Source organism: Callithrix jacchus, chromosome 13 (assembly GCF_049354715.1).
Source record: "Callithrix jacchus isolate 240 chromosome 13, calJac240_pri, whole genome shotgun sequence".
NCBI lineage: Eukaryota > Metazoa > Chordata > Mammalia > Primates > Cebidae > Callithrix > Callithrix jacchus.
Window position 1 is genome coordinate 76,184,849 of NC_133514.1, and position 20,978 is coordinate 76,205,826.

The window sequence follows — 20,978 nt, forward strand, 5'->3', positions numbered from 1 at the left end:
CATGCCTGAAAAGGGATTCAATGTGGTAGTCCTTACTTCAGCCCTCATGCTTCCAATATAGGAGGCTATTTAGGGAAAAGGATACCGCAATTCCTCCCATTGCTTACTGCCATATTTCAGTTCTGTTTCAGAAATGGGAGTTTCTAATTATCAGCACCCAGTATCTTCATTTATTTTTCCAAATGTGTTGCCTTTCTCCTATTTGTGTGATATATTCCTCAGCACTCCATCTTGTCAGCATTGATTATTATAATATCCTATATAGTATTCTTTCCTTCAAACTTTCAAAACTTCTCTTTGGTTAATCTAGTCCACTCTTGGTGTGTATGAGGGGGAGGAGGAAGGAGTGCATCTAACCCTGTCATGCTACCATGCTTTCCAGAATATCAAACTCGGTCTCTATCATCAAATTTCCACAGCAAGCTTTGCTTTACTCTTTATTCCATGCTAAACTCTAGTGGCTGCTTGGAGCTGCTATTATCTCTTCCTCTCTTTTTTTAAAGCCTGCAAACCCTCATCCTTCATCTTTGTGTCTGTAGCAATCCATATAGGATCAACATCTTTTTCTGGTTAACATATGTTCCATTGTCTGAGACACTGGGAGGGGATTTTTAAAGTTCTTCTAGTGGGAGAGGTATTTTTCTGCCCGGACTTCAACCGTTGATTAGAAATATAAATGATCCTTTCATGTGAGATGGGTTTCCTGGATACAGCACACTGATGGGTTTTGGATTTTTATCCAGCTTACCAGTCTGTGTCTTTTGATTGGTGCATTTAGTCCATTTACATTTAGGGTTAATATTGTTATGTGTGAATTTGATACTGCCATTTTGATGCTAAGTGGCTGTTTTGCCCATTAGTTGTAGATTCTTCATTATGTTGATGCTCTTTAGCATTTAGTGTGATTTTGGAATGGCTGGTACTGGTTGTTCCTTTCTATGTGTAGTGCCTCTTTTAGGAGCTCTTGTAAAGCAGGCCTGGTGGTGACAAAATCTCCGAGTACTTGCTTGTTCGCAAAGGATTTTATTCTTCCTTCACTTCTGAAGCTCAGTTTGGCTGGATATGAAATTCTGGGTTGAAAGTTCTTTTCTTTAAGTGTGTTGAATATTGGCCCCCACTCTCTTCTGGCTTGTAGTGTTTCTGCCGAGAGATCTGCTGTGAGTCTGATGGGCTTCCCTTTGTGGGTAACTCGACCTTTCTCTCTGGCTGCCCTTAGTATTTTCTCCTTTATTTAAACCTTGTTGAATCTGACGATTATGTGCCTTGGGGTTGCTCTTCTTGCAGAATATCTTTGTTGTGTTCTCTGTATTTCCTGCAATTGAGTGTTGGCCTGTCTTGCTAGGTGGGGGAAGTTTTCCTGGATGATGTCCTGAAGAATATTTTCCAGCTTGGATTCATTCTCTTCGTCCCCTTCTGGTACACCTATCAAACGTAGGTTAGGTCTTTTCACATAGTCCCACATTTCTTGGAGACTTTGTTCATTCCTTTTTGCGCTTTTTTCTCTAATCTTGGTTTCTCGTTTTATTTCATTGAGTTGGAGTAGGCAAGGACTTCATGAACAAAACACCAAAAGCATTGGCAACAAAAGTCAAAATAGACAAATGGGACCTAATGAAACTCCACAGCTTCTGCACAGCAAAAGAAACAGTCACTAGAATGGATCGGCAACCAACAGAATGGGAAAAAATTTTTGCAGTTTACCCATCTGACAAAGGGCTGATATCCAGAATTTACAAAGAACTCAAACAGATTTACAGGAAAAAAACAAACAAGCCCATTCAAAAGTGGGCAAAGGATATGAACAGACACTTTACGAAAGAAGACATATATGAGGCCAACAATCATATGAAAAAATGCTCATCATCACTGGTCATCAGAGAGAGGCAAATCAAAACCACATTGAGATACCATCTCAGGCCAGTTAGAATGGCAATCATTAAAAAATCTGGAGACAACAGATGCTGGAGAGGATGTGGAGAAAAAGGAACACTTTTACACTGTTGGTGGGAGTGTAAATTAGTTCAACCATTGTGGAAGACAGTGTGGCGATTCCTCAAGGCCTTAGAAATAGAAATTCCATTTGACCCAGCAATCCCATTACTGGGTATATATCCAAAAGACTATAAATCGTTCTACTACAAGGACACATGTACACGAATGTTCATTGCAGCACAGTTTACAATAGCAAAGACCTGGAATCAACCCAAATGCCCATTGATAATAGACTGGATTGGAAAAATGTGGCACATATACACCATGGAATATTATGCAGCAATCAGAAATGATGAGTTTGTGTCATTTGTAGGGACATGGATGAATCTGGAGAACATCATCCTCAGCAAACTGACACAAGAACAGAAAATGAAACACCGCATATTCTCACTCATAGGCGGGTGATGAAAAATGAGAACACATGGACACAGAAAGGGGAGTACTAAACACTGGGGTCTATTGGGGGGAAAAGGGGAGGGCCAGTGGGAGGGGGAGGTGGGGAGGGATAGCCTGGGGAGAAATGCCAAATGTGGGTGAAGGGGAGAAGGAAAGAAAAGCACACTGCCATGTGTGTTCCTACGCAACTGTCTTGCATGCTCCACTCATGTACCCCAAAACCTAAAATCCAATAAAAAATTAAAAAAAAAAAAGAAATATAAATGATCTATCATTTCCTCTGTAACACTATAAACTCTTTCTCTCTCAAAAGGTATTTTATTACTAGGTATTCTTAATCATATTCATGCCCAACATCACAGGTATTACAAAATAATTATAATTAAAATACTCTTGCATTTAAAGAGAGATAAATATACCCTATGTGGATAATGAGTTGGGGATGATAAAGAAAAAGAATATAAGAGAAGCAGAACAAGTCCCAGGGGCTTGGGTTTGAATCCTAGCTCTGATTCCCACTTACAAGTAGACTGGCCTAAAATTGCAACAAATTACCTATTATAAGCTAAATAGCAATCCCTTTTATCCCAATTGCATATGTTGAAGTCCTAACCCAAGTAGCTTATAACATGACCCTGTTTGAGACAGGATCTTTACAGAGGTAGCTGAACTAAAAATGAGACGATTATAACATTCCCTAATCCAATATGACTGATATCTTTATCAGTTGGCTTAGGAGTGGGTTTTTTTTTTTAAAAAGAAAATATAGATAGGCTACTACCTAGACTAATAAAGATAAAAGATTCAAATAAACACAATTCAAAATGACAAAGAGGATGTTATCACTAGCTCCACAGAAATAAAAATGACATCAGAAACTACTACAAATGCCTCTGTGCACACAGACTAGAAAATCTAGGAGAAATGGATACATTCCTGGACACATACACCCTCCCAATACTGAACCAGCAAGAACCTGATTCCTTAAACAGATCAATAATAAGTTCCAAAATTGAATCAGTAATAAATAGTCTACCGATCAAAACAAAGCCCAGAACCAGATGAATTCACAGCCAAATTCTACCAGGTGTACAAGGAAGAACTGGTATCATTCCAAAAACCTGAAACTATTCCAAAAACCTGAGAAGGAGGGACTCTTCCCCAACTCATTTTATGAAGCCAGCATCATCCTGACAGAAAAACCTGGCAGACACACAACAAAAAATGAAAACTTCAGGGCAATAGCATTGATGAACATTGATGCAAAACTCCCCAACAAAATATTTGCAAACCAAATCCAGCAGCACATCAAAAGGCTAATCTACCATGGTGAAATAGGCTTCATCCTCAGCATGCAAGGTTGGTTCAACATACACAATGAATAAATGTAGTTCACGTTAACAGAACTAAAGACAACCACCACAGGATTATCTCAACCGATGCAGTAAAGGCTTTCAACAAAATTCAACATTGTTTCATGTTAAAAACTCTCAATTAACTAGGTATTGAAGGCACACAACTCAAAATAATAAGAGCCATCAATGACAAACCCATAGCCAACATCATACTGAATGGAAAAAAGCTGGAAGCATTCCCATTGAAAACCAGCACAAGACAAGAGTGTCCTCTCCTGCCACTTATATTCAGTATTGGAAGTCCTGGCCAGAGAAATCAAGAAAAGAAAGGAATAAAGGGCACCAAACTAGGAAGGGAAGAAATCAAACTATCTGTTTGCAGACAACATGATTCTATATCTAGAAAACTCTGTAGTCTTGGTCCAAAGCTTCTTCAACAAAGTTTCAGGATTAAAAGTAAATGTACAAAATCACTAGCATTCTTATACACCAACAATAGCCATGCTGAGGGCCAAATCATGAACATAATCCCATTCACAATTGCCACAAAAGGAATAAAATACCTAGGAATGAAGGTAACCATGGAGGTAAATAATTTCTACAATGAGAATTACAGGACGCTCCTCAAAGAAATCAGAGATGACACAAAAAAATCGAAAAACATTACATGCTCATGGATAGAAAGAATCAATATCATTAAAATGGATATACAGCCCAAAGCAGTTTACAGATTCAATGCTATTCCTATCAAACTACCAATAACATTCTTCACAGAACTAGAAAAAATTATTTTAAAAATAATATGAAACAAAAAAGTCTGAATAGCCAAGGCAATTCTATGCAAAAAGAACAAAGGTGGAGGCATCACTAGACTACTAGACTCCAAACTACACTATAGGGCTACAGTAACCAAAACAGCATGGTACTGGTACAAAAACAGACACACAGACCAATAGAACAGAAAAGAGAGCCCAGAAATAAGGCTGCACCTCAACAATCATCTAATCTGCAAAAAAGCTGACCAAAACATGCAATTTGGAAAAGACTCTATTCAATAAACAGGTGCTGAGAAAACTGGCTAGATATATGCAGAGGTTTGAAACTGGACCCATTCCTTACACCATATACAATAATTGACTCAAGATGAATTGAAGACTTAAATGTAAACCGCAAACTTATAAAAGCCCTGAAAGATAACCTAGGCAATATCATTCTGGAGATAGAAACCAGCAAAAATTTCATGTTGAAGACACCAAAACAATTGTAACAAAAGCAAAAACTGACAAATGGGATCTAATTAAACCAAGGAGCTTCTGCATAGCAAAAGAAAACTATCAGCAGAGTAAACAGACAACTTACAGCATGGGAGAAACTTTTTACAAACTCTGCATCTGACAAAGGTCTAATATCCAGTGTCTATAAAGAACTTAAACAAATTTACAAGCCAAAACAAACAATCCCATAAAAGTGGGCAAAGGACATCAACAAACAGTTTTCAAAAGAAGACATACATACAACCAACAAAAATTTTAAAAAGCTCGACATCACTGATCATTAGAGAAATGCAAATCAAAACTACAATGAAATACTATCTCTCACCAGTCAGAATGGCTATTATAAACAGATGCTGGCAAAGTTGTGGAGAAAGGGGAAAACTTATACACTTGGTGTGAGTGTAAATTGGTTCAACTATTGTGGAAAGCAGCGTGGCTTTTTCCTCAAAGAGCTAAAAACAGAACTACCATTTGACTCAGCAATTCTATTACTGGTTATGTATCCAGAGGAATATAAATCATACTACCATAAAGACACATGTAGGTGAATGTTCATTGCAGCACTCTTCACAATAGCAAAGACATGAAATCAACACAAATGCCCATCAATGACAGATTGTATAAAGAAAATGTGGTGCATCTACACCATGGAATACTATGCAGCCATAAAAAGAATGAGATCATGCTTTTGTGGGAATGTGGATGGAGCTAGAGGCTGTTGTCCCTAGAAAATAATGTAGGAACAGAAAACCAAATCTCACATGCTCCATTTGTAAGTGAGAGCTAAATGATGAGAACTCATGGACACAAAGAAGGGAACAACAGACCATTGGAGCCTATTTGAGTGTGGAGGCTAGAAGGAGGGAGAAGAGTAGAAAAAACAACTAATAGGTACTAGGCTTTGTACCTGTGTGACAATATAATCTGTACGCCAAACCCCCATGACATGAGTTTACCTATGCAACAAACCTGCACATGTAACCCTGTACCTAAAATGAAAGTTAAACAAACAAACAAACAATAACAAAAACAATGACAAAAAAAAGAAGACAAAGAAGAGATCTGGACAGATGCATACAAATCTGTCATTATATTGAAGACATTATATTGACACAGGAAGAAGGTGGCCCTCTATAAGCAAAGGAGAGGCTTGGAACAGATCCACCCCACTAGGCCATCACAACCCTGTTGACACCTTGGTCTCATATTCTGGCCTCCAAAATTCTGAGATAATAAATTTCTGTTGTTTAAACCACTGAGTCTGTGGTACTTTGTTAGGGCAGCCCTAGGAAACTAATACAGTAGCTTTGTTTTCTAAGAAAAAATGGGAATATTCCCAGTTGTTTCATAGTGTTTTTGTGAATTAAATAATAATAGAATAAAAATGATAATTATATCTGTAATTGGTCAACATTTATGATATGGTTGGTGCAACTCAATGATTTACACCTGTTGTAAATGTCTAGCATGGTGACTGCCACAGAGAAAAGTAAACATTCTACTTTCTCTTATTTATTACAGAGAAGAGATGCTGAGATAAAAATATATGCAATAAAGAAGTATATTTTTGGAGGTAAGGAGATGCAAAAATATAGAAAGTAAAAAACTAAAGATATAGCCCAAAAAGGAAAAGAACACCTTATACGAAGTAGGAAAACATGTCCAAGCCTCCTTACAATACAGGGTAGCAATCAGATTGGAAGTAGTAAGAACAGTTAGTAAGTAGTGCCCAGGCTGAATAGAGAACATGTTTTATTGTAAGTACTTTGTAGGTTTATTTAGCCAGAACTGTCACAATGTGTCTGAGGTTTTACTGACATGTGAGCCCATAGTTTGTATAGTGACTATTATTAATATAATTGTTTTAACAATGTTAATAGTAAAGGTTATCATGAAGTTATACATAACATCATGTGACTGTTTTTTATTTTCTTTTTAGCTTCCTGAGTTAGTGACACATTATTGCAGCAAAACATATGTAGGGTCAATTCATGCTGAATAGTTATTAGAAACCATGATAACAAAAGTCATTACACTGCAGTTCAGTTTTGACAGTAAAATTTCTGCAACATTATCACAAATCCTCATGCATTAGTGCAATGATCCTTACTATAGTTTCATATTAGAATCAAAAGATTGCTGTAGCCTGCTTGATACAAAAAGTCAAGCAAGCCAAATTCTTTTCTGCTTTCACAGATAACATTTTTGCTTTTTCTATGTACATCATGCAGACAGTAGCTTTGTTTTATATACTTTTCTCAATAACCTATGAGTTTAGTGCGTATATATTTCTTTAAAACAATGTTTTTGAAAGATGACACAATTCTGATACCTAGCACCAAGGGAAATAACTAGAAAGGGATTTTTTTATTGCATTTTAGGTTTGGGGGTACATGTGAAGAACATGCAAGATTGTTGCATAGGTACACACATAGAAAGGGATTTTATATCTGACACAGCGTCACATAATTCTAAACACTATATTCACTGCATTGCTACTTTTCTTTTTCTCAGATAATGTATTGCCTGTGTGTATGTGTTGTTTTATTTGTTAATCAGTTATTCACTATGAGGGAAACATATGAGATTTAAAAAAAGAACAGTTGTCATTTTCAGGATTAGTTTGATAGGAAATCTGTGAGAATTACTCTTTAACTGACAAAAGGAAATTATTTTTAATGTCTATCCGTCCACAATATTTTTCCATAGTCACCTTACACTCTTAAAGGGTCAAACTGTACCAGTAAATTGTTTTACTCAAGGTCCATTTCGAGAAAGCAGGAAAACATTTAACTTGTTAATTAGTCCCTAGTAAATGAGTTGAGGAACTTCCTAAAATCAAGTAATTTCTTTTAATAGAATCAGGTTTATACAGGTATACACAGAATGTGAATAATTAGGTCTGGTATGGTGGCTCACTTTTGTAATCCCAGCACTTTCGGAGGCCGAGGTGGGCAGATCATTGAACTCAGGAGTTTGAGACCAGCCTGGACAAAATAGTGAAACGCCATCTCTACCAAAAGTACAAAACATTAGCCAGGCATGGTATCATGCACCTGTGAGCCCAGCTACTCAGGGGACTAAGGTGGGAGGATCACCTGAGCCCAGGAGGCAGAAGTTGCAGTGAGCCGAGATCACATCACCGTACTCCAACCTGGGTGACAGAGTGAGACCCCTTATCAAAAAGAATAATATGAGTAATTAGAGTACAACGTGAAAAATAGCTTCTCTGGAAATTTGGATCCAGACAAAATCCTGCTTAGTTAAGTATAATTAAAATGATTGTATGGCTCACTATGTTATTAGAGCCTCTCATGATGTAAGAATCCTTTGAAAATAAAAATAATAATCCCTAAGTTACTTGATATTTATTGTCTTTAATTCATTCTTGGTTAACAAAAAGTGATGAGTTGACAATGTTTTTTGATTTAATATAATCTTTCTTAACACAAGGAATCAAAGTTGTTCCTATAAAGATTCCATTGCCACTGTCCAGGTTATTTCATAATAGCATAAAAATAATGATAATACCTGTTTTGATTCTTATTCTCTCTTTACACATACTAAACAATTTGTGAAGTATGCGACATAATCTCATTTAATAACAACAATAAATGTAACTGAAATATATGTAGAACTTACTAGTTATCAAAGGCTGTTAGAAATCTTTACATGTATTAAAGTGGTTCTCAGAAAAACTATATCAAGTAGATTCTGCTATTATTCTCATTTTACAGATCAGAAACCACAGGCTCAGAGAGGTAAAGAACTTGCTCAAAATCATAGCTAGGAAGCAAAAGGGCAGGATTCAAACCCAGGCAGTCAGGCTCTGTGCTACACTGTTCTGCCCATTTTATAATCAAATCCTTGTTGAAACATGATTTGTGCACATTTTGGTAATATTCCTTAGAGAAAAAAGGTATGAATATATTAAGGCTCTTGCTATATATTGTCAATTTGTTTTTCATAGGGAGCATTTCAAAGTACAATGTCACCATTGGTGAAAGTGTCAATTTCAGTGCTTTCTCCAAAAACTAGATATTATCATTATAAAATATAACACTAATCTGGTGGGTACGAATGCTATCCTGTTGTTTTCCTTGCCTTTTTAAAAACACTATTAAGGATGCTTCTCTCCCTTTTATTTATCAACTTGCTTTGTATTTTTAAAATATTCAACAAAGACAAGACATACCAAGGCAATACTTATTTAAATACTTTTTTCATGATTCTGCTAGAGAAGTTATCTTTTAAGAGAGATAGAGTAGCACTCCATGGGGTAAAAATATTAAAGTTCATGTTTGTCACAGATGTTGAAATATTTTCACAGTTTTAAATTCACAGACATTTAATTTTCATGTCAGCAAACATATCAATTATTATTTTAAAAAATTTCTTTTTTTTCATGATTTTTTCTTTTTTTTGAGACGGAGTTTCACTGTTGTTACCCAGACTGGAGGTGCAATGGCACGATTTCGGCTCACCGCAGCCTCTGCCTCCTGGGTTCAAGAAATTCTCCTGCTTCAGCCTCCCAAGTAGCTGAGACTACAGGCTGCGCCACCATGCCCAGCTAATTTTTGTATTTTTAGTAGATACGGGGTTTCACCTTGTTGACCAGGATGGTCTCGATCTCTTGACCTCGTGATCCACCCGCCTCGGCCTCCCAAAGTGCTGGGATTATAGGCGTGAGCCACCGCGCCTGGCCGTTTTTCACCATATTGATAACAACTCTTCTCATTTCAATATCAGACATCTATTCAACTACATCTTGTGTTTATATTTAACACTTTAATGCATTTGTGGCTTTTGGCATGGTTCAAGGCAGGATTTATTCGCAATTTCCCAAAGCCATACAGTAAGCCTTGCAGTATTTTGCTGAAAAGACTATGTTGCCATTTCTTTGAATTTTCACATTTTTATACAATAAAATCCTTGGCATATTAGGACGTTACTTTTATTTCTAGGCAGCCCTTGTGATGCATTGAACTTTTTTTTTTTTTTTTTTTTTTTTTTTTTTTTTTTTTGAGAGGGAGTTTCGCTTTTGTTACCCAGGCTGGAGTGCAATGGTGTGATCTCAGCTCCCTGCAACCTCCGCCTCCTGGGTTCAGGCAATTCTCCTGCCTCAGCCTCCTGAGTAGCTGGGATTACAAGCATGCGCCACCATGCCCAGCTAATTTTTTGTATTTTTAGTAGAGACGGGGTTTCACCATGTTGACCAGGATGGTCTTGATCTCTTGACCTCGTGATCCACCCGCCCCGGCCTCCCAAAGTGCTGGGATTACAGGCGTGAGCCACCGTGCCCAGCGCATTGAACTTTTTGTCATTGTTATAACTTGTTACACTTCTTGCAGCTTTATTATTTGTTTCAGAACAAGCTAGAAAAAGTATCCCCTCATTTTCCCCATAATTTTTAAAATCTGTTTTCATGTTCCAGTACAGAATGCTTTTATCAGCTTCCAAAAATATTCTTTTAGTTTGTTTGGAATTGCCCTAAAATTATAACGTTAAGATACCAGACAGATCCCACCAAATTAAAATATTGAGTACTGTTATGCCATGTGCTGTTTTATTATCTTTTCCATTTGTAAAATTTTACAGGTTCCTTCATGAAGATTACAAGGACATAATTTATATTAGCTATTTCTAGGATATTTTTGGCTGTTGAAGCTATTGCAAATGGGAACTTTTTCATTTGTATATGTGTTCTAATTGGTGTTTGGTGGTATAAGATTTAGATTAACTCCCCCAACCTATGTGTCATTGCTGAGTCTATCTCTTATGCCTGGTATTAGACGTGTGTGTGTGTGTGTGTGTGTGTGTGTGTGTGTGTGTGTGTGTGTGTATATGCATGATTTTCTACCCTATAATCCTCTGTCACTTTTACCTGGGCATTAGATTTCTTCCAATGGTGCTATTCCTTTATTCCTTAGAACCTCTACATGTTTTTCTAACTGATTATCATAATATCTCTACTACTTACACTTCGGTCCTTTCTACCCATAATTCATCCCATATTCTCAACCACTGTTTAATTCCTATTACAGAGTAGAAGATTATGTTATATCATATAATCACACTACAGTTTGATACAACAAATGAGGGACATATATTTATCAAAATAATAGAAATATTAGTAACCACATCTTCTATATGCAAAATATAGTTTGTAAAAAACTGTTCTAGTGCTTTACATTTAAGACATATATTTATGCTTCAGTTGTTCAGAGAATTAAGATTATATATAAAAGTTAACAAAGTGCCTAGCACATAGTAGTGCTTCATAAATAGGAATTATTATTGTTTTATACAACCATCCTACAAGGGAGATACTCATATTCCTTGTTATCAGAGGTTCATGGGATTAAATAAGCTGTCTATAGGTTTTCCATCCCACCTTCAATGACAGTCAAATTCTGAAGAAAAAATAAATGACTAAAGAAAGTATTTAGCATATAAATATACATTTTCCATGTTAATACTTATTTTAATAAGTGATTATAAGATATAGTTCTGTAGATTTGGGAAATGATTACAAAATCAGTTTTTCCAAATGTTTACGTCATTGTAATGCATATGCACAGCTCAAAATGAAAAAATCATTTACAGATAATCCCACAAAATTGAAAATCAGTTGTAGTTACATGTCATGTATTAGATAATTAGAAAATATGCTGATCATAAAAGGCCTTTTTGAGAATATTTTACTTGTTTTATTGTAATTTTCTAAACATCAGCTTTAAGTGATGAAAACAATACTATTTCATTTTATTGCTCTACTAGCATCAAAAAAAGTCAGCATTCTGAATATGTATGGATTCTAAGGAATGTATTTATTTGAGAATATTCGAAATTATTCTATGGCTTTATATGTAATATAAAGAATACTTATATTTAATTAAAGTTATATATCAGTGGAATATCATGAAAGTACAGTTTGTGACACAGTGCCTCTTATTCTCTTATGCTTATATATATATGTATAAGATATATATTCTCTTTTTCTCTTATGCTTATATATATCTTATGCTTATTTATATATATAAATATATATCTTTCTATTTTCTCTTAATATAACCATAAGATATATATTATTTAAATATATTTTCTTTATATATATATATATATAAAGATAATAACATTTTCCAAGGTTTAATCTACTAAATACCAAGCCAATCAGTAGTAAATAGTTTACCTGAGAAGAAAGAATTCCAGGGACAATAGAAAATTCAGGGTTAACAGAATTAACAGATATTCTAATGTGAAATTTCTCAGGATTTTAAATATATAAATACAGGTTAAATCTTTAAGAAGGGGATATAGTAGACAGTGCTCCATGTTATATATATGTATATATACATATACACGCATGTTACATACATATCACAAGCAAATTCTCTCTCTCTGGGTCTATCAAGTTTTCTTAACCTCAGTTCTATTGACATTTGGGCTGGAGAATGTTGGTGTGTGTGTGAAGGGGAGAGGGGTTGTCCTGTGCATTGTATGCATTGTAGGATGATTAGCAACATCCCTATTTTTGGCTTCTGCCTTCTAGAAGCCAGGGGCAACCAAAAATGTCTCCAGACATTGCCAGATATCCAGATAATCCAGGGGAAACAAAATAGCCATTGGTTGAGCTACACATCCCCACCACCACACACACATGTGAAAATATTATCCTGAATATTTTTGATATACTAGAGTCCATCATCACACTCAACAAGTCACTCTTAAAGTGTGGCTAATATTAAAAAAGAATCTGTTTATTGCTATGCAACCGTACCAGAAGAAAATCTCAAAATTACATGAAGACAGTGTGGCGATTCCTCAAGGACCTAGAAATAGAAATTTCATTTGACTCAACAATCCCATTACTGGGTATATATCCAAAGGACTATAAATCATTGTACTATAAAGACACATGCACATTTATGTTCACTGCAGCACTGTTTACAATAGCAAAGACCTGGAACCAACCCAAATGCCCATCAATGATAGACTGGACAAGGAAAATGTGGCACATATACACCATGGAATACTATGCAGCCATAAAAAATGATGAGTTTGTGTCCTTCGTAGGGACATGACAACCATTATTCTGAGCAAAGTGACACAAGAAAAGAAAATCAAACACTGCATGTTCTCACTCATAGGCAGGTGTTGAAGAGTGAGAACACATGGACGCAGGGTGGGAGCATCACACACTGGGGTCTGCTGAGGCAGGGAAGAGGAGGGACAGCAGGGGGTAGGGAGGTTGGGGAGGGATAATATGGTGAGAAACCAGATATAGGTGACAGGGGGACGGAGGCAGCAAACCACATTGCCATGTATGTACCTATGCAACAATCTTGCATGATCTGCACATGTACCCCAGAACCTAAAGTACAAGAAAAAAAATAAATTAAAATTGAAAAAAAACAGCACATGGGCATGAAAATCTTACTACTATGGTAATGAAAACATGCTAAAACTGATTTATGGTCATTGTTGCACAACTTGGAAATTTACTATAACATCACTGGATTGTACTGTTGGAATACATTAATTATACTATATGTAAAATATGATTCAATAAAGTTATTTAAAAAATAAAAAAGAAAGATACATAAATTAAAATTTCACTCAAAACTGGTATTGGACCAAATAGTTGGTCTGATTTAAACCAAGTTTACTTATTTAAAGTATTGGCCAACAATAAACTCCCAGTCTTGGTATTTTCCTTATGGAGTTAGGACAACAGAAGGGAGACTAACTGACATATAACAATAGACTATCAGCTGTCTACTTCTGTCCCAGGCATCACCAAAGTTCTTCACAGGTCTCTTGAGGAAAACTCTTCAGAGAAATGGGACAGTATAAATTTAATGCAAGCTTATCAGTCCATGTAGTGTGATAATGCCTTTAGAACAAATGTGTGTGTGTGTGTGTGTGTGTGTGTGTGTGTCTGTCTGTCTGTCTGTGTGCATATCCACATGCCCGTGTTCTAAGAAATGGAACCAGAGACACTGATAGGGTCTCCAAATAGCTGTTATGGGGAAAATTATTATTTTATGATTTTCATATGAAAGAAGTAAATTTCTATCTACATTGAAACAAGCAGACAGAAATCACTATCCAAGCACAATTTTATGGTGTGCAGGACAACAAGCAATACGAAATACTTATAAAAATGAGAATCAAACAGCTTTCACATTTCTCTAGGAAAATAACTTTGTTTATTGCTAGAACTGACTTTGGCTCCTAAGCACATCAATACAAAATGAGTATTAAAGGAAACTGTGTTTGAAAGTTGATGAAAATGGTAGGAGAAAATGTATATAATCTACATATGATACAATTTTTTGAGAATTTAATATGGAAATGTTGTCTAGCGAGACCCAGGCAGAGAGATTAAATAGCAAAAATATATAATTCTTCTCTAGATTGGGTGAAGAAAGGATGCTGGAGAGCTCTGATTCTACACGACTCTAAGCTATCGGCTGGACTGGAGATCATAACCTCTAGCATGGAAGCAAAAATAAGGTGGCATGTTCCTGTGACTTCTACAGTATCTTTGTCAGCTTTATAGTAAATCTTGAAGTTGGGTAGTGTCAATCCTCTGACTTTATTCATCAGTATTTTGCTAGTTATTTTTTGTCTTCTTATGCCTTTCTTTCTCTCTCTCTCTGTTTTTTCTTTTTTTGTTTCTTTATTTGTTTCTTTGAGTCTCACTCTTGTCACCCAGGCTGGAGTACAGTGGAACAATCTTGGCAGCTCACTGCAACCTCTGCCTCCCAGGTTCAAGTGATTCTCTTGGCTCAGCCTCCTGAGTAGCTGTGATTACAGGTGCCCACCACCACACCCAGCTAAATTATGTATTTTTAGTAGAGATGGGGTTTCACCAGGTTAGACAGGTTGGTCTCGAACTCATGACTGCAGGTAATCTGCCTGCCTCGGCCTCTCAAATTGCTGGGATTACAGTATATTTCATATAAAATTTAGAATCATTTGATTGATATCCACAAAATCTGCTGGCATTTTTATTGGGATTGTATTGACTCATAATATATATCAAGTTGAAAAGAATGGGCATATTAACAAAATTGAGTTCCTCTCCATGAATATGGAATATTTCTCCATATATTTAGATCTTCTTTGATTTGTTTCTTTCATTCATTTTGTGCTCTTCGTCATATAGATCTTATATGTATTTTGCTAAATTCACTTTATTTGTATGTGTGTTAATATAAATGGCATTGCAGTTTAGCTTTGAAATTCCAATTGTTCATTGCTGGTATTTTAAATTTCAAATTCCAATTGTTCATTGTTGATATATAGAACAATTGGTGATTAATAATATATTTTGAATAATTTAATGAATGAATTACAAGTGTTCTATGAGGATCAGAAGTATTCCCTAGAGGCCAACACACTCTGCTGCAGAGTAATTTTCTAATTCATGTCTCTGTGATTTTTTTCACAGATCCAAGTCACTTAAAAAAGATGCTTACATCTCAGCTATTGGTCCAGTCAAACCTTCAAAAAAAAAAATCATAGCATATGCTCAACTACAGTTTATTGGAAAGAACATTTGAACATGAGTGAAAAAGAAACTAAGTTCTAGGACGACATGTCTTCTACTTAATTGTGTATGTAATAAATCACTAAGCCACTCTGGCTTCCCTAAGATTCTTCCTCTAAAATTTATTTTTTAAAGAGAAGGGCAATATTTCTGTAGGAACTTCTTGTTCAAGTTTCACATTTAGAATTATGAAACTTACCTATAAACCCTATGAAAGTGAAATATTCTCCAAGTAAATAGGTGGTCCTTTCCCCAGAAAATCATTGAAAAAGTGGCTCCAATGAAATAAAATTACAAAAACAACTAGTAAATCAATCTATTTTGGCTGAACACCAGAGATATCATATGCAATCTATATTTTTTCCCCAAGTTTTACATAACCTGATTAGCCATGATAGAACTTTTTAATGTTACAGTAAATAGGTAGCATTATAATTCTGAAATAAGTTAGATATAAGAAAAACCTGAATTTTATTCCCACTCCAGTGTCTCCCTCTACTTGAGCAATCTTGTATGACACTCAATCTCAGTTCCACATCTTATATTGGGAGAGATAATAGTAATAGAAAATTCCTCAGGATTACTGAGAGACACTAAAAGATAATATTTGTAAACTATATAGCACAAATACTTTGTGCACATAAGTATTTGTTACATGTTGGTTGATTCTGTAATAATTTTCCTTCACTTAGTTTGAAAGCACTGGGATTGTAATAAGCAAGGGTAAAATTTTAAGAATGGCTAATGAAATAATTTTAAAAATATATTTTAACACATTTGGAAAGCCATCCTGTTTTCAACCAACAGGCCACATCAGTGTCTGCATGCTTGCTTAACTTACCTTTCTGTGCAGGCACAAAGAATCTGAGGTGTCACTTAAAACAAATACATGGTGATTCATCAAAATATCCATAGATATTTTTATTTTTAATATAAAATATTAAAAATGGCATATTTTTATTAAAAGTACTTGAAGGCTTCTAATGAAAATGTTTATATTCACATGGAAGTATAATCTGTTTTTCAGAGATTTTTCTTCATTTATTTCTAGTGTTAATTTTAATTTTGACATCTGGGAAGTCTTAGATTAGATTATTTTCTATCGTTACCCATGAACAGGGCAAATAAGAATTTTGCATAATTGCTTTTGCCTCTTTTTGATTTTTAAAGGCAAAAATATTTATCGCTACAAAATTTTAAAGTACAGAAAAGTATTAAAAACACAAGCAAATAAAACAGTCATAATATTAACACTAAGAGAAATACTACAGCATTTTAACATTTGAGACATGTATATAAGATTATGTTAAGTAAGGGGACGTTATTTTCAATTTGTTTTACTCTTTCATTAGGTTTTCTTTATTACTCTTGGCATAAAAATACCAAGAAGTATGAAAATGTACCATTTGTAAAGAGATAATAATAGTCCCTAAGAAGCACAATAATTAAAATATAATTATTTTTCCACTCCAAAAGGAATTCATGTTTGGGAGCAGTGAAATTAGTCTAAAACAGGAAAAAGATGCACAAAATTCCTGAGAGTGAGATCCATTTTATCTGACAAGGGAATTCAACAAGAGAATTAGAGACTGAATAGTGTTTTTGTTTACCCATACTAAACTGGTCAAAGAACTAAAACCTACATATAGGGGAAATGCTATGATATAGGGGAAATGCTATGATATAGGGGAAATGCTATGATATAGGGGAAATGCTATGATATCAAGGAAATGGACTAAAATATTAAAGAGCGTTCTCATTTTTGATGGCCAAATTCCATCCTGTAAGCAGTGCATTAGACGCTAATGACATACGATTTCTCACTGACAGATTTAACAGCATCAATAAGGCCTGTCTGTCCATTGGAGCAAATTGATCCTACATGACACTGACAAGGGCAGCTTGCACTTAATGACCTCCATCGCTGAAGGATGGAAATGAAAAATGATTGGAAGTACGAATAAATCTTGAAAGTTTCCCTGAAACAGGTGTTCTAAAACTGATTCGTCTGAGGGATCGCAAACATAAACCCAATCTCCTAGCGGTCTCCATTGTCGGTTCCTACTACAGTCTCAGTCCCTGTATCTTGCATTAAGATTTCTTTTAATTCCAAAATTTCTTTTAATTTTGCTCTTACTATGAAAATGTGATGTGAGGGCTTTCTCTTAAAAAGCATGGGGTCTTACTATTTATGTATGTATCAGAAGAATTTGTCATTTGCCACCAGATGATTCTATATAAACTGATAAGTGCACACGTAATTTATTTTTGTTCCCCACCTCCAGCATAGGAAAAGAATATAGTATAGCCATTAATTATTTTCTCCTTCTCAATTATGGACAACAAATAGAACATGTTTAACCTCAAATAACAATGTCAAATGCATGAATTGATTGGACAAGTTCTTCACGGATACATACATGCCCTTTCTTTGAATCCTGCAAAATGGTTTGACAAGACTAAGATTTTGGCAGACAGTTGTATTATCAATTCTTTCCCAAACACACTTATTTCATTCTTCTTTTTTTTTTTTTTTTGAGACAGAGTCTCACTCTGTTGTTCAGGCTGGAGTGCAGTGCCGCATTCTCAGCTCACTGCCATGTCCGCATCCTGGGCTAAGGCGGTCCTCCTGCCTCAGCCTTCCAAGTAGCTGGGATTATAGGCGCACACCACTACATCTGGCTAATTTTTGTATTTTTGGTAGAGGCAGGGTTTCACTATGCTGGCCAGGCTGCTCTCAAACTCTTGACTTCAGGTGATCCTCCGACCTCAGCCTCCCAAACACACTTATCTTCATCTTGCTATCATTTCAAAATTTTAAGAGAAAAATACATTCTTCTCTTTCCCAATGTATTCAGAAGGTTTAAATCTCATGAGAATAGACAGATGGGAAATAGGGGAGTACATAGGCAGGATACCAGACGAATGTAATAATCACTTACAGTTGTATAGCATCCCTTTAATTTCACAGTAACTTATAATGAATGGCTCTTTTTTATTACTTACCAAGTATCCTGTGAGGTGAATATTATTTTGCAAATGATAAGACTGAGGTTGGAAAAGGCAACTTGCCAAGATCATGGAACTGGTAGAACTTGCATTAAAATCCCACCTTTTGTCTTCCCAACATTCTATAATGAGGGATAAGTATAGCACTGCTATTCTAAACTACTGATTTATAATGCAATACCATGGGTGACACCAGTAGGAGAAAGGATTATTTTGTTTTTCATCTATTTTCTGAAATTTGAATCCTGGGGGGAATTTTTTTACTTGTTACTGAGTATCTGGAGAATATAGAGGAAGGGGCTGTATCATAACACTCTAGTAATGGAAATTTTTCTTTTTTTTTTTGATTCAAAGCACATTGTGTGCTTTATCTTTCCACTTGTCATTACAGAAAATTTTACAAAACATATTTAGAATTCTCAATGATTTTCAGTAATCAGAGAAGGTCAGCTCTTTTTCCAAGTTTCCAATTAATCTCCATATTTAATAAGAAAATAGTTATTAGAATTTGGAGCCCATATATCAAAAGGACAATTTAGAAGCCTATCATGGAAGATCACCCACTATTCAAATCGAAATATGAAGTCTATAATAACATATTGAAATCTACAAACAAAAAAATGATATTTCTGTTCATATTAATTAAAAGCAAATTAGTATAAAATAGTGGATTAGAAACCAAGTTTTTCATTCCTCAACTGTTCTTTCAAAGTTCAAATTTAAAAGGTTGATACAAATGTACAACAAAACTACATAGAGAAAATATGCCACATTTTGGAGTATCATCATCAGATCAGAGATACACAAACTACTTTTCACTTTTGTAGTGCATATATGACATAAATCATTATCTTAAAACAATTAGAAAAACAAATACCTGTTTCTTATCTCTGATTGAGGCATCAAGTGATAGCTGTTTATCATATATATTGAAATAATTGTCCTTTTCCGTTAAGAATGTATTCTGTAGCTGTTGATACTCTCGAGCTAAACGCAGATTTTCTTCAAGTGAATCAGCTACTATTTTCTAGAAGATAAAAATACATACATATAATTTGTGTATGTATATACATACAATTAAAATCATTTGGATTTGTTTGAATTTTTACATCTTTTAAAATTATCTAAATTATTAAATTATGCTTTATTATGTATAGTAGAAAAATAAAACAACCAAAAAATGTTTCCCCTGATACCAACATCCTTTGTTGATTTAATAATATTCTTTTTTGATGCAGTTTTTATCTTAATTAACATTAATGTGTGATTCGTCAGAGTTTGTCTGACTTTTATTTCACCTCTTTGCACTGCCCTTTTCCTGAACTTCCTTCTATCATGCCTTGAAAAAGTATCTAGTCCTGGGACCCTCTACCCAGCATCCCAGGAGCACTTCTGCAGCTTCCTATCCTCTTCTCCTTTTCTCTAGCCCATGTGCTTTAAATTAGTAGATGGAACCTTGTAGCTTAGAATTTTATCTCCATGAAGTTCACAGAAAACATTAAAAAAATAAAGGAAGAAAGAGTAAAAGACAAGGAATAGGGAACTCAAGATTTAGAAGCACCCAGAGTCGTTGTTTATATTTAATATATTTTAATTATATTTAAATAAAAGTTAAATCCTTTATTGTGAGCAGTTGAGAACTTTATAATATCCTTCTCCACAACTAAATAAATATATGTCAAATCTAATGCAAACTCTTTAGAAAATAACTTTGTATCACCATTTATTGGCAAATTGGGGGCTACCTATAATTTTAAATTAAATGCATGAATTGAGTTTAGTTTCTGATATTTTAACATTTCTTGCACAGAAAACCTACTCTGACTGCTTAAAAAATATGGTATTTACCAACAGCATTGAATATTTTCAAACCTGTTAATCTAGTCATTTCTCTTTTGGGAATCTATTCTAAGCAAAATGCTTTATTCATTACAATGTTATTTATAATAGTAAAACAAGTTGTCAAAGCATATAAATGCAGATTAATCATGATGATTATAATGATGATTAAATAACTAGATACAGAAATAACCAATGTGAAGCAATTAAAATTGTTTCTTTGTGAAAATTGCCATCACACCAAACCTTTAGTATGTTTTTAAAAAATATGTACCCATTTGAGAATGTTCATAGAGGAAATGTAATTCAGCAGAAAACTGCCTGTACAAATATTTCTTTATTTACACACCTGAAGATTTATTAAGGTCAACAAAAATATTTCTCATGAAAGCCTGCTATCCATATTGATCCCTAATGATAAATATTATGTCATAGCTATTCTTCAAAAAGCCAAAATGAGAATCATTTTAAATGCCCTTGTCTTAATTCTGTCACAATAATTTAAGACTTCAGAAACTTCTATCTACAAACTTGCCTAAAATCACATTGAATTAT

The 20,978-nt window shown here is 34.8% G+C and overlaps 1 protein-coding gene across 12 annotated transcripts in view; it reads right to left on the bottom strand.

Moving 5' to 3' along the window:
• The window catches only part of CCDC178 (coiled-coil domain containing 178), a 482,007-nt gene that overhangs the window by 134,550 nt on the left and 326,479 nt on the right, over positions 1-20,978 (bottom strand). For all 12 annotated transcript variants that reach the window (XM_078347961.1, XM_078347960.1, XM_054244101.2 and 9 more), the window contains one exon: positions 19,462-19,611. In XM_078347961.1, coding sequence (XP_078204087.1) covers positions 19,462-19,611 — 150 coding nt within the window. The remainder of the gene's footprint in view (positions 1-19,461; positions 19,612-20,978) is intronic.